Here is a 15901-nt window from a genome sequence, read left to right as displayed (position 1 = left end):
CACTGTGGATCGGGAAGTCTTCATGGAAAGATGAAAATGAACTGGTTCTCAGAGGGTAGGTAGGAGTTGTTTGGGGCCCAGTAGATACAGGCAATTCCCATAGCAGGAGATACATAATAAATGTATGTAGAGCACCCAAAAAATGAAGCATTTGATTCAGGTTAGATCCAACCAGCAGTCAAGTATCTGCTGGTGTCTGGAATATGAGAGGCTTGATGAAAACAACTGGAGCTAGACTATCTTATTATATATTGGAGTCATGTAAGAACCTACAGACAGTGCTGTAAGTACCTAAGGAATGGCTCTTAACAGAGTGTATCCTGATGGAAACTTAGTCACTTCAGGGGAAAATGCATCCATTTAGCTCCAAGGGAACATGTATACATCTATCAGCATCTATATATCTATCAGCATGAATGAGCTTGGGCTTCCCACTCTGAAAGATCTGGGAAGACAAATGACTGTTTCAATCTTCTCTATAGATAAGAGAGGCATAAGAGATGGAACACAAAGTGGTCTCTTTGGTTCTCTGATGGTGGAATTCACAACCTGCTGCTGCTCAACTACTGGCCCATAAGTATAGGATTCTGTTAATTCTGCCACTAATGTGACTATTTTCACTGCAGTTACCTCAGAATATGAATCTGAACATGAATAAACAAGGAAAGAACAATGGTGGTACACTAAAATGTTCTAGCAGGCAGAGAGAGAGGGAGGAGAAAAACACAAACCTAGTTTAAAGCACACACAAAATAAAAATTTTGGAGGAGACAGACCAGAACATGAGCATTAATGAGCATTTAGTGAGCTTCAAGTATAGTGCAAAGACTTTATAGAAATATAAAACTAAAAAAAAGAAATCAGCCAGGTGGGGTGGCTCACACCCGTAATCCCAGAACTTTGGCAGGGTGAGGCGGTTGGATCACCTGAGGTCAGGAGATCAAGACCAGCCTGGCCAACATGGTGAAACCCCGAATCTATCAAAAAATACAAAAAATTAGCCAGGCGTGGTGGCGGACACCTGTAATCTCAGCTACTCAGGAGGCTGACGCAAGAGAATTGCTTGAACTCAGGAGGCAGAGGTTGAAGTGAGCCGAGATTGCACCACTGAACTCCAGCCTGGGCAACAAGAGTGACTCCATCTCAAAAATAAATAAATAAATATATAAATAAATAAATAGATGTTGAAAAACAGGACAGTCACTGTTAAGATCAGACCTGGTGTCCTCGATGACACAACGTAAGAAATATCTTAAAGTTCAGTGTCAAAAATATGAAGAGACAAAAAGTGATACAGGGAAATGTGAGAATTGGAGGAGAGCTCTGAGAGAACCAAGTGTGAACTGTAGAAGTTTCAGAGGGAGGAACAGAAACGGATGGATGACTCAAAATAATAAAATCAAACATGTATTTTTGTTTTTCATCTGAGCTGAAGAAAGAGCTGGGCCTTCCCATGAAATTGTTCAATGAACAGTCCAGGCAAAGTTCATGATTTTTTAGAAAGGGTTGGAGAAATTGCAGAGCTTCTAATTTAAATAAAAGAAGGAAAAAAAGGAAGTGTTTACAAACTTCCAGAGAGAAGAAACAGGTCACCTTATAAAAAGAACAAATTAGACTAGTCACAGGCAACTAATTTGCTCCATCAGAATTGAGAAATTAGCAGAAAGCCACTCATAGAATATTATTGAGAAATTAGAATTGCAACCTAATCATGTCATTCCTAAACAAGATAGTAATCTGTGATAGAAGGGGTAAAAAAGATGTATGTGGATAGTCAATGCTTTAGGAACTATATCATGCTTATTCTTTATCTAACCAATAAAATTATTCCAGGAAAAATGGAGGCACAGAGATGAACTATGGCGAGGGGTAGGGATAGACTGCAGGCGTCATATACCTACAATTAAAATGGATAGTGAGACACTTGAGAAATGCAATAAAATGACCATAAGAATGCTGAAAATTAATGAGAAATTCTTGAAATCAAATGAGTGAAATTGAAAAGAAATTCTTGACATTGAAAGGAAAATCATAGAATCTGGGATTACTAACATTAACATTAAACTCTCAATTAAAACTGAGTTAAGGTGTGGTGAAGAAAAAAGAAAAGGGAAAGAGAATTCTAAAATTCTCTTTCAGTTGTGTTGATGAGGAAAAATTTCTTTCTCTTTCTTTTCTTTCTTTCTTTCTTCCTTTCTTTATTTTGTCTTTCTTTCTTCTTTCTTTCCTTTTTCTTTTTGAGGCAGAAGAGTCTCGCTCTGTCACCCAGGCTGGAGTGCAATGGTGTGATATCAGCTCACTGTAACCTCTAACTTCTGGGTTCAAGTGATTCTCCTGCCTCAGCTTCCTAAGTAGCTAGGATTGCAGGCATGTGTCACCATGCCCAGATAATTTTGTGTTTTTAGTAGAAACAGGGTTTCACCATGTTGGTCAGGCCAGTCTCAAACTCCTGACCTCAGGTGTCTGCCCACCTTGACCTCCCAAAGTTCTGGTATTACGGACATGAACCACCTTGCCCGGGTGTAAATACGTTCTAAAGCGTTCAATTTTAGAGGAGGGGTGACAAGCAAGGTGAAGTCCTTGTGAGGGAATAACCAGCCCTTGTGTCCAAGCAAAGCAGTGTGACTGTAAGAGTTAATAGAAATGATGACCACTCATTAAGTAAAAGCAACAGTAAATATAGATACAAGTTGTTCAAAGGTTTATATTTTTAAAAAGATAAAGAGAAAAGAAGAAATTGGAGAGAAAAAGGTAGATTTTACAGCATAAGATACAAAGGGGGAGAGAAGCAGAAGAGAAAACTATTGGTTGTTGGGCTTAATACCTGGGTGATGACATAATATGTGCAATTAACCCACCTGACATGGGTTTACCTACGTGACAAAACTTCATATGTACCCCAAACCTAAAACAAAAGTTAAAAATTAAAAGAAAAGCAATTGGTAAAATAATCAGTAATTTGAATATTTATGTACATATATAGCAGATATATATGTGTGTGTGTGTGTGTGCATGTGTGTGTGTGTATATGGGAGAAAAAATCACATTATTATAAACCAATGAAATTGGAAATAAAGTATTAAAAGACCAACATAATCATATCTGTTTAAAAATTAGAAAACGCAGTACTTGATAAACCTTGGATCAAAAAAGAAAATGCACTCAATTTACAAAGTTACAGAGCAAATAATGCATCTACTAGAATTTATATGACACAGCAAAATTATACTGGGAAAACTGATATTGCCTTAAGTGTCTTTATAATTAAAGAAATTTTCTGTATTAAAATTTCTCATTATCAGATCATAATTTTAAATATTTTAAATTGAAACAATATTTGTTAAAATTGATAATTTTCTCTTTTAGTATTTGAATGTAATCAGCTCCATCAAATGAATAATTTCAGAAAGAGTTTTCTCTTAAGGCAAAGGAAAAGACACTAATAAAAATTCAGTATGGTAGAGTTTTGTGTGAAAGCTGACATTCATTAGAATGTTAAAATCAGAACACTTCACTAACCGGAAAACTTGGTAAGTTTTTGTATTTTCATTTACTTTCTGCGGAACATCCATTCAATTTAAAATGAATCCAGTGGGCTGCTCAAGCACAATAATTATTTTGCAGTATACGTCAATGTTATTATAAATCTTTATGTGTGCAGTGAGTTAGCCTATCTTTTTATTAGCTAAGCAGTAACTTTAAACATGCTTCCTGCATATGGCTAAGGAAGGACTTTGATACCTATGTAGCCAAATTCCTGTAAGTACACTCTTTCTTCTAAAGCTTTCTAAGACCAGTGCACAAACTAAACATGGCCAGCTGTTAAATGTATCTCTTAAATATTAACTTCTCCGGTTAAAATCATCATAAGCCACCTTACACATAAGAAGCTATCTCTGAGATCATTATTGTACACTTAAATACACTGCTAACAATGGATGAGAGATTAGCAGCTAATAAATCTGCAGTTCCAGCTATAACAAAGGTAAATTAATGTATTTGAAAGGAGAGTGATAAAATAACCAAGGCATCATAGCCTAAGACAAACAAAATCACCTAGTGGTTGACTAATCAACATAGCACATGCAAATCTTCAGTATTATTCACTGCTTGAAATCCTTTATATTGAATGATTGTATGAGGCATTAATATATAAGAACTTCACTTGACCCTTTATATGAAATAAAGTTTCTTCTTCTGTTCTGTGACCATAAACAAAGCCCACTCAAATGAGAACAAACAAAAGCTATTTATTCAGAGCTTGTTACAGCAAGAGAGTCAGCCATCAGCACTTGCATTTGGCAGAAGCTCAGAATCAGGCAGAGTGGAAAAGTTTCATAGTGGAAAAAATAGGAGACTTCAGGTGCACCCTGATAGGAGGTTGTTGGCATGGAGAAGCCAGGGTGGGGTGAAAGTAGAAGTCGGACTTCCTATGTGACTGGGTAGGGGAGCATATTTGATTTGGTTTGTTCAGTCATAAGTTGGAAGTAGGAGCAAAAATTATGGAAGATGGCAGTTACTGATTACTTGTGTTTTTGGCTGATTGCTACAGAGGTTGCTGTCTGCCTTCCTGGACTAGTTTATTTTTTAAATATGATCAGAGTTCTGTTTAAAAATATGGTCTGGTGTTTATCTGTTTGCATATTTAGTCTCTCAGTTCCCATCCTGTGTCTGTGTCTGAAAAATATTACTGCAATAGAATTTGAATTCGTAATGTTTTTTAGCACTATCGGAAGAAACAGACAAGTCTTATTTCTGAGTAAATACGATCAAATCTGATCATCTTCAATTTTATATATTTTGTATAATAATAGGAATCTCTTCTTGTGATAATTTCTGCCATCTGCTATAGTATCTAAATATTTTCCAAGCACATGATTTAAACCCATGAAAATGGATATGAAAGGCTAAAATAGCCCCATTTTATTATGAAGCATGTATATGCATTGTAAAAAATAATTTAAAATATATGCAATCTTGTCTTTTCCCAGTATCACAAATAAATTCTTAAGGGTTAAAGCATATGCTATGTATTGATGGAGAGTACATTAGAGGTGCAGATTTCAAATTCACTTGAATGAAACTTTCCTTAACTTCAGACATTCAGACCTATATAGATAATTCTATTCCACGGCCTATAGCCAAAGAGCCAATGTTAGCTTCATAGTAACACAAACAACCACCACCATAAGAAAAAATATTATTACCATTTATGGAACCACTACTATCTGTCAAAGTCTCCGTGTATATTCGTATTTAAGTTTATTTAATCTTTGCAACACTTTAAATGCAATGTAAAACAAAAAGATGTTATATTGACTTATTCATTCATTCAAAAATCAGTTCTTGAACCATTTTGCTTTGAAATAAGTTTAAATCTATTAATTTCAATTTGTTTGAATTTTAATATATATATATATATTAATGTATTCAGTGGTTCTTGAATGAGCCTGTCTGAGGCCCAAAGATAATTGGTTGAAGTGGACAAGTTGGTGGTCAAATCCAAACGGGTCTACATCCACTGTTTGCGCTCCTATTCAAATATGTCCAATGTTTCCTGTTCACTGAGGCTTATTCAAAGAAAATAAATGTCTTAAGTTACCAACTCCAAACAATGATCAAGTTTTTCTCTCACTGAAAAGTAAGTGCAGGAGCACATTAAAAAATTAAGAAACATCCAAAGAATAGAAGTTCATAGTCTTTCATATTTTCTTCTAAAGTGATATTTTGTTTGCCAGTTGACACAGAGTAATCTTGACATGCAACTTGAAGAGGTTAAGTAGGTGTTCATGTGAGATATGATGCTGGCCAGAAGACAGATGTTCATATGTAGTAAAAAATATATTTCATTATTAAAATGTGTCATATTAGAAAAGATAAATCAAAAGTCAACCATCTTCATTCCTTGCTGGTGGCAGAGAGTAAGAGCACATTGTTTATAAAGGACAACTGAGATGTTCATTTCACAAAAAAGCATTTTTGGGCTGGGTGCAGTGGCTCATGCCTGTAATCCCAGCACTTTGAGAGGACAAGGTGGGCAGATCATGAGGTCAAGAGATCGAGACCATCCTGGCTAGAGTGGTGAAACCTCATCTTTACTAAAAATACAAAATTTAGCCAAGTGTGGTGGTCCACACCTGTAGTCCCAGATACTCCGAAGCTGAGGCAGGAGAATCGCTTGAACCCAGGAGGTGGAGGTTACAGTGAGCTCAGATCTCACCCCTACACTCCAGCCTGGTGACAGAGTGAGACTCCATGTCAACAAATAAATAAATAAATAAATTACAATTAAAATACATTTAAGAAGCATTTTTTTAAAAGATCATGCATTTCAAAGTTGTTTTCAATTCACAAGCCTACTATAAAAACATGCACAAAATTGTGTTTATAAAGAGACTTATTGCAATGATATTTATGACTACAATAATATTCTTCAAGTGTGTAACACAGATATACAATGACAGAAGAACGGTAAATGAAATGTAGGTAGCCAAGTGGGGAAATACTATGCAGTTATAAATATCATGTTTATGAAATCAAAGTATGTGTTAATATCTGGATATTTTTGTTGATTTTGTTTTTCTTCATTGTAGAAGTTTCTTTTTTTAAGTAGTCACAATATTTTTCAGCATTTCCCATGAAGAATTGGAGTCCATTTCTCCACCTTCTGGAATTGAACATGTGAAAACTTTTAGAAAAAAAAAAAATTAGTATTAAAGCAATATTTAGAAGTATATATGCAGTATATTATCCTTTTGAAAAGTATGAAATGTGTAAAATAACACTGTGCATTGTTTATGGAAAAATGCATAGGTAATAAATTATTAAATCACAGATGGGAAAGATACACAATTAGTTCAAAACCTTAGGTTTTTTTGGGAATAAAGAGGAGGGAATAAGACTGAGAAGCATAAAATGGGTTTCAATTACATTTATAGCTTTTTAAACACCAAAAGCAAATATAGCTAAATATCATTTTTAACAGATTATTAGACTTGTCGTATTAGTTTGTGGGTGTGAAACATGTATAATATACATAAAAAATATGGTAAACTTACCTGAAAGCCATAAGTAAGGAGAAAATGTGTAAGGTGAACATTTGCAAATGAGTATATGAAACACCAATTGGCAAATGAGTATATGAAACACCAAATGTTCTTAGGTAACAGTTTTAACCAAATAGAATGTATGATGAAAAAAAACTCATTCAAAATAATAACCAAATATGCAACTCCTGGGGATATTTAACAAGAAATTTTTAAAATGAAAATTCTTCAATCAAAATTTCAAATAAATCTCAGTGGAGATTATTTTGATATCCCACAGTAAGACTAGAAATTTCAGTAATATTGCAAATAACCATAACAGATAAGATCATTTTTAATATGAAGACATAAAAAGAAAGGTTTTGAAATCTCAATAATTAAAAGAATAGGTTACTGATATAATCTGGATATTTGCCTCATCCAAATTTTATGTTGAAATGAAATCCCTAGTTTTGGAGGTGGGGCCTGGTGAGCAGTGACTGGATAATGGGGGGTGGATTTCCTGTGAATGGTTTAGCACTATTCCCTTGGTGCTGTCCTCATGAGATCTGGTTGTTTAAAAGTGTGGCATCCCCCCAACACACACTTGCTCCTGCTTTCGTCACGAGAGGACTGCTTCCCCTTCTTCTGCCATGATTGTAAGCTTCCTGAGGTCTCCCCAGAAGCAGACACTGCTATGCTTCCTGTACAGCTGCAGAAGTGTGAGCCCATTAAATCTTTTTCCTTTATAAATTACTGTCTCAGATATTTATAGCAATGTGAGAATAAACTAATGCAGTTACTTATGCAAAGTGATTAATAAAACTTCAATGGATCACGATTCTGAAGAAATAAAACAGTACAATTTAGTGCTCTCATTTTTAAGAATTTATTTTTATAATTGTGTTTATTAGCAATATGTAATAACTAACTTTCCATTTCAAATAGCTCAGAAATCAAGTTGATAAATAGTTTGGGGTCAATTAACTAAACTTTAGAGAACTTAAGAAGAAGAAGGAGGAGCAACAGTAACAACTAAGTTAACTTTTTAGCATCTCTAGCAGACATTCAAATTTGGAATAGCTGGAAGCAAAATCCACCATCCCTTGCTCCTGCCACATTGCAGGTTTCACTCAAATACAGACAGCACACTTAGGTAAGTAGAAATCTATGGCCACAGATGCTGCAGGAGATATTACCACTGGGCCACATCATCCCTGGAGGAGCCAGCATCAGCTTCCAAAGCTGGGAGCTACCCTGTGGGCAATCTGTATACAATACTGAGCACCTGTGGAAGAGAACTGCCAAAAATAATAACTTCAAAATAAGAGCAAATTCACCAAGGAAAGCAAATTTAAAGAAATAAATGAAAAGACTTAAAAATATCTAATTAGTGTTCATAGTCAGATTTAAGAGAATTGCAGTGATAAAAACAATAGCAACTTGCAAAGAAAGTGAGGCAATCAGAGCAAGAAGAGTTCTTGGAAATAGAAAGCCTGATTGCAAAAATTAATAGCTTAGTAATAATTCAGTAGCAAAATTTATAGTTCTCGAAACTGAATTTGTGATAACCAACTATATTAAAATTATGGAAAAGGGAAAGGATAAAACACATAGAAAATGGTAAAGTATGTGCTTGGCAAAACCAGCCAAGCCAATACCCATTAAAAACATATAGAAAGAAAAAAGGATAGAAATTAATAATCAAACTAATTATGCATTAGAAATTTCCAGAGCAAAAATAACGCTGGGACGTCTTATCCTCGTATACACATCCTATTAGAATTTTTGAATTCCTGTGTTAAAATTGAAGTGCTACAAACTTTCAGACACACAGATATATACATGCAGAAAATGCAACAGTGAAATAAACAAAAATAGCAAACATACAAATAAGTAAAAAAACCCAGGTTTTCAAAGGAAAGTTAATCATAATAGTTGTGTGGCTCTGATCTGCAGTACAGCATCACATGTGAACAGTTAAAAAAAAATCATTACAGGGCCGGGCGCGGTGGCTCACACCTGTAATCCCAGCACTTTGGGAGGCCGAGGCGAGTGGATCACGAGGTCAAGAGATCGAGACCATCCTGGTCAACATGGTGAAACCCCGTCTCTACTAAAAATACAAAAAATTAGCTGGGCATGGTGGCGCATGCCTGTAATCCCAGCTACTCAGGAGGCTGAGGCAGGAGAATTGCTTGAACCCAGGAGGCAGAGGTTGCGGTGAGCCGAGATCGCGCCATTGCACTCCAGACTGGGTAACAAGAGCGAAACTCCATCTCAAAAAAAAAAAAAAAAAAAAAAAAAAAATCATTGCAAAAAGCCTCCAACTCTAATTTAATTGGAAAGACAAAAGCCGGTTGTTAGACAATATAAATCATATTCTCATTACTTTTTTTTTAAACTACATACATAGAAATGTCTTCTAGTAGATACGGAGTATGGGGAAATTTAATTTTTTGGACATTTTTAACAAGTGTATAAAGAACTCTATTGTTCACAAATTAATATCGTACTAGGTATTAACATGGATGGTTGTCTCAGTTTGAGGCCAAGCATCGTGATTTTCCTGACTTTAAGGAACTCCTCTTCCATTATGGTAGACAGGAAACAAACAGTCCCAAACCAATGAGAACATGTCATGAGGAGAATCATTTATATGTAGTATCTTGGTGCTACATTTCTGGGCTCCTAACTCAGCCAAATAAATGAGTATGGGGACTATGGCTAAAGATAAGTCTTAAAGAAAGAGAAAGATTTAGCCAACTCACAGGAGTCGGGGAAGCATTCCAGGCAGAAGGGAAAACATGAGGCAAAAACAATACCTTGTGTAGGAGGAAGGAAGTAGGACAACAAGCTGAGCAGTTGTCAGAACGTTTTAAAAAATGAGTCATTGCATTAAAAGAAATGAGGCCAAAGGAGTTAGTTGTGTTCAGATCACAGAGGGTCTTACAAACGTATGCCAGGTAATTGAAAGCATTTTGCAGAGCTCAGATTTTCAATCTTTTAAAGTAAAATAACCCTTTATTCAAACAATATCTACCTAGAGACCTAATACATAAAAATGTGAAAAAAATAGTCCCTTACAAGTTTAATTATATGAGCTACATTTTATGATGTCAACTAACATAGTCAGGCATTAGGTTCAATGAGGCCACTGCAATGAATCCCCAAAATCACATTCATCACATAATTTATTTCCAAGTTCAATTCTAGTTGCACAACGTAAAAAGAGTTTGAAATGATAGAGAGAGATTTTTTCAAATGGTCACTCAATTTAAACAGAAGTAGCAAAAGAGGCATTATTCTGGGATCTGAGAAGAAAAAGAAATTGAACGCTAGGAATAATAATGAATATTAGTATTAATAAGCTGACCAGTGATAAACCATTTAGGTGAACCTCTGGACAGGCTAAATATTTGATAGCATTTCCCCAGTATTTGCGTAACTTTTATTAATAGCAGAGGGCTGTTGATTTTCTTTGAAGAAATACCATATTTCTTTGTATTCAAAATTGCTCACTGGCAAGTAAGAAAACCCAAGTCTGGGCATTTAAACAAAAGAGAGAAGCTAAGAGAAGATAATCAGGGCTCATAGATTGAAAGAGGGTGGAAAGAGCTCGGAAAATGCACAGGAACCGAGATAACTCTGAAGTTCCAAAATCAGAACTCTACCTTCAGCAGGGACAATCTAGCCAGAATGCAAACAATGTGTTGCACAGCACAGTTTCCACTTCAGAGACGCTGTAGTTGTTGCCACTAATAATTATTAACTAATCATCCCAGCATGAGTGTCTTTTAGCTGAGCTCAGGTCCTGGGCCCATCCCTGGTTCCTTATAGATGAGGTGAAGGACTATCTTGCTCCCGGGGCTTTTGCAGTGGGCAGGTAGCAATGGAAAAGAATGGGAGGATTTTGCTTAAAGATTAGAAAGTAGAAGTCAACCAATCGCAGATGGAGGTAGCTACTTAACAGTCTATGAAGACTGGCTAGCAGGTGACTTTTACTCTTGCCTGTACAGTGGAGATATGTCCAAGGTTGCTACAGAGGTGGAAAAACACCTGTCTTCATGGGGCATGGTCATTCTGACAACATGCTGGTGTGCACTACCAATATGTTATTACCAATATGAACTGAATTTCAGAGGAGGTCCTTCTTTAAACCTTCTGTACTCCATTAAACTCTTGAACGTTCCTAAGGCAGCAACTTAGTGGGTGAGTAAAGCAGATAAAGTGGGATGTAGAGAAAGAAACAAATAATCATAATTACAAAAACTGCAGGCCCAGAAATACTCATAGCACTTTGTGCCTTCATTTATTCCTCATATCCCCCCATGTAGTATGTACTACTAGTATTATCCACCATTTTACACGTGTGACTGATGAAGGAATCAGGAACTAATGGGATTAAGTAATATGTCCAGAATCACACAGTTAATAAAGAGCAGAAGCAGATGTGAAATCCAGACAGCTTACCTAGAATCTATGTTTGCAGCCTATACGCTGAACTTATTTCGGGGGACTAACACTAAATTTGATATCAACTACATTTGCATAAAAAGCAAGAAATTGTTTTCGTTGCTCACAACTAAAAAGCGTTGGTTACTCATACTCATGAAGAAAGTGGCTAACAATTGTCAAAGCTTTGTTTAATGTACACGTAATTCTTTCTGTCTTGTGTGAGAAAAAAATCACCCTATTCTATTGCTCTTGTTTTCTCTTTCAAGTTTTGTGATTTTCTAATCAAATATCTTCTTGAACAAGAGATTAAAGATTTGAAAAATAACTAGATAAAGAAATAAACTGCTTATTCATTAAGAAGACTACTGTGAAATGGATTTGGTTTAGAATTCATGGAGATGGGGGTAATCAACATCACAAGGCTCTTGGCAGAAATTTACTTATTTGCTTTGTCATTTATTTTGAAATATTCAACATATTTCAATATATAAAATAAAATTTCGTGAAAACTTATGTTTAAATTTGAATTTATTAGTGATTACCTCATATTCTCAGTCTACTGCATGTTCTCAAAAACCGTGCTAGCAGACAAAATTTCTTACTATTTGGAGGAATCAGGCAATATCCTCCATATTCTCTAGGTCTCATATCTCAAGATTATCTGGCCATAAGACAATTGAGTTTTTGGATCCCATGTATTTTATTTTAAAAATAAGGCTGGTGTTTGGGTTTAGTTTTACTCTGTGATTTAGAGGTGGTTAGTCAACAACTCCAGTATTACTTTTTATAAGAGTCTGTTATTCAGAAATTTACAATTCAAACATAGCTACTCTAAGTGCTAAGGCTGTCTTTAACTACTTAGCTGTATCAATTAACATTATGATCTTTAGTAATATCTAAGAGATGTCTGTCCATTGTCTAGAAAATTTAAGATTCCCACTCTACCAAGAATCCATTGAGCTCAGCACCCTATACATTCTGGAGCAGGTTAAAGATTCAGAAGTAGATTTGTATTAGCAAATAATCAGAGACATTTCTTCTGTCTGACCTGAGATTTAACTGAATACTGTTGCTAAGACACTTCACATTTCTCGAGTGAGTGTTTTGTGTATAGTGCAAAAACAGGGAACTCTGACCTGAGGTTTTCAGTGGGATCAGACAATTCCTTTTGTAATTTCTGCTAATACATGATTTTTTTTTACGTGGTAGCATTAGGTCTCAGATTTGCCTTCATTTTGGCATCTGCTATTGGTGACAGAGTTGGAAGGTTAGAAACCCATGCACCTCAGCTACCTCTAGAAATTGGGGAGTGTTCATATCCACCAAAAATAACCAATAAATTGGGAGTAACCAAATCAGCCATGTGAATTTGCCAGAGAAACGTGATTGGGCCATGCACTTCACCTGGGCCCACTGTAAAAATATTTAACAGAGATACGTCAGTACCACTGAGAATTAGTTTTTTGCTTGTTTGTTTTTGTTTTCTGGCACTTTGGAGAAAGAAGAACAAGCTTACATTTTGCTGATGATCTAAACATTTTCTTGCATCATAAAGTGCCTATTCTTAGCACAAAGCTCTTTGTGCTCCTTAGATGAAAACATCGTGAGCAGCCATATGGTGGCCTGCCCCTTAACCTAACTCCAACTTTGAGGGGTTAAAAATAAATGTTATTGAAACATTTTTTATCTTTTAAAAAGATATAGAACAGGAAAACTATTTTAAACTAAAATTGTAATGGAGCGTTGGCAGAATCCCTGAAGCACCTGCATGCAAGGAAGAATCTGAAAACTGCTAGTGTAGGTGAAGGGAAACCAGCAAAGGATTGTACAGAAGGGAATGACACTGTCAGATTTATATTTGAAAGGTATTTCTGCATCTGTGGGAAGAGCAATTTTGATGAGAAAAATACTGAAAACACAGAACTCCATTAAGAAGGCAAAGATAAATTAGAGTAATAGTGGTAGGAATGAAGAGAAGCTGGATTGAAAGATTATGTAGGAAGTAAAAGCTGCCAGGATTTAAATCATTCTACTCTCTTCTAGTCTCATTTGTAGGCTTTCCAAAAAGCCATTAGATTAGCTATTTCGACTAAAACTGGCTAGATAGCATAACAGTGACGAACCTGGACTTCTGTTTAAATCCCTGACCTGGAAATTACCAACTCTGTGATGCTGAGCAAATTACATAAACTTTTGGTCCTCAATTTCCTCATCTGGAAAACGGGAATAATAATTTCTACCTCACAGGTTTAATAGCAGAGATAAAAAGGAAAAAAAAGGTCTATGTTAAAGTATTAAAACAGTGCCTAGCTAAGCAAACAGTAAATGGTTACTTCTTTTTAACTCAAGAAAGAAGCAGTTTAAGAGTAGACAATAAAATAAAAAAATGGAGGGCTGGGTGCAGTGGCTCACGCCTGTAATCCAAGCATTTTGGGGGCCGAGGCGGGCGGATCACCTGAGGTCGGGAGTTCAAGACCAGCCTGACCAACATGGTGAAACCCCGTCTTAATACAAAAAAAAAAAAGAAAGAAAGAAAGAAAGTCCTACAGCTTGAAAACGAAAACGAAGTCCTGCTCTGACTGCCTGCCCTCCGGGAGAAGCTGCGCCCCCTCAGGCTCCAGGGCTCCGGCCGCCTGTCGCCGCCCATTCCCGGAACGCACCTGGAAGTCCCGAGTTCGGCCCCGCCTTAGCCGCCCCTTCCATCGCCCCGCCCCGCTCCACCGCGCCTGCGCCCCGCTCCACCTCCCCGCCCCGCTCCACGGCGCCGGTGTAGCGGGCGCCGTGGCCGCAGTTGCAGTCGGTCGGGCGCAGTGCGCGGGTTCGCTGGTGGCTGGGGAGCCGGCGGCGTCGGCGGCAAGGGAGCGGGGTCGGGGAGGCGCCTTCTGGCTCGGGCTGGGGCCGGCGGAAGCGCGAACGAGCGACGGCGGCAACCGCGGGCCTGTGGACGGCGGCCTCGGCGGCCAGCAGGTAAAGTCTGCGCGGGGCGAGAGTGGGTCGTGCAGGCCCGTGAGGGGGTGCGGGTTGCGAGCGGGCCAGCGGTGCGGCGGCCTGGCCGGGGGCGCAGGTGAGCGCGGCCCGCGCGGGGCCCGGTGGGGAATTGTCCTTCCGGCGGCGCCCGCACCGTGCCCACTGCCGGCCGGGCCGCGAAGGGGACCCGGGCAGGGCAGGCCTGGGCCTCGGGGCGGGCGAGCGCTCCTTTTTCGCCGGCCCGTACTCCTCTGTCCCCGCATCTCCGCCGCCCCCCGGCAACATGGCCGCCACCCTCCTGTCTCCACTTCCCTGGCCGCTGCCGGCCCGTTAGCGCGCGCTTTGTTTGAAGCAGAGCTAGGAGGCCCGCGGCGGGGGGCGGCGGCGCTGTGCATTCGGGCGCGGGGAGGGGGAGCGTTGCATAATCCCGGGGCGGGGGGAGGGGCGGGTTGGGTCACCCCGCGAACGCGGGCCTGCCCTCGGGCCACCCTTCCTAGGTCCGGGGGATGGCCGTGGTCCTTGCAAGCTGTAGGTTGCCGGAACGCCCACTGGCCAGTCCTTGCGCCGGCTCAGCCCCCTTCCTGATGCGCGCGGCGAAACTTGCGTGCTCTGGAGAGCCACGCACTTTTCTTCTCCCTAGTGAGTGGCCATGGATGTATTCGTCTAGGAGTGAGTGTGTTGAAATTTGCAATGCGAGACTGCGCAGTCCCTATGGTTTGGCTTTCTCCAGCGTCGATTGTGCGTTCTTGGTTTTACAGAGGTTTCTTTTGAGTAATGGTTTCAGTATTGTCAACCCCCTACGCATTTCAAAGTTTGTTTATGCAATTGTTTTTACATTTCTCTTGTTATTTATAATGTTTGAATTAGATTTTGTGTTTTTGGAGAGATTTTCCGTACGTGGTGGAAGTGTTTTTAATCTTGGTAAATATGGATTGTCTATTTTATCATGTTCATCGGAAAGCAATACCAGGAACATTGAAACGTTTTAAAGGCTTTCACTCTCCACTGACTTGTGCGAAAGACGACGTACATACTAAAACGGGAATACCTGTCTTTTTTTCTATTGGAGTTTTCTGGAAGAAATTCTGTGCAATCTGAAAAGATTGATGGAGGATACAGTAATTGCTGTCTACATCGCTTTTGTTAAGCAGTGATAATTAGACAAACTTGGAGATTTATACCTGGACATACTGAGTTTTTGAATGCTCTTGAAGTGAAATTTTGGAAAGGGCAGGTGAAATGAGGCTTCTTCCAACTTCCCCCTCCCCCCCTCAGCTTGGTGAACAGGCAGACACCAAAATATTGTAATATCTGGTAATTTACAGAACGTTGGTTATCAGATTTGATAATTATATATTAAGGTTGTACAATATGTGTATGTCAGAGTTACGGGTAGTAGGTCTTAGGTCGTAGAGTCTTATGAAAAATACAATTTTTTTATAATCTTCTGA

General features: G+C 38.4%; 1 protein-coding gene across 1 annotated transcript in view; it reads left to right on the top strand.

Moving 5' to 3' along the window:
* LOC105734527 (GTP-binding protein 4-like) overlaps window positions 1-15901 on the top strand; it is a 111513-nt gene that overhangs the window by 60283 nt on the left and 35329 nt on the right. The window contains 1 exon segment of the mRNA XM_064371861.1: window positions 14098-14450. Within this exon segment, the coding sequence (XP_064227931.1) occupies window positions 14098-14450 (353 nt within the window).

This window comes from Aotus nancymaae, unplaced genomic scaffold (genome assembly GCF_030222135.1).
Source record: "Aotus nancymaae isolate 86718 unplaced genomic scaffold, 86718_ANA_hifiasm-v0.15.2.pri h1tg000200l, whole genome shotgun sequence".
Classification (NCBI taxonomy): domain Eukaryota; kingdom Metazoa; phylum Chordata; class Mammalia; order Primates; family Aotidae; genus Aotus; species Aotus nancymaae.
Note: the sequence above shows the minus strand (reverse complement) of the source record. Positions and strands in the feature narration are given on the sequence as shown.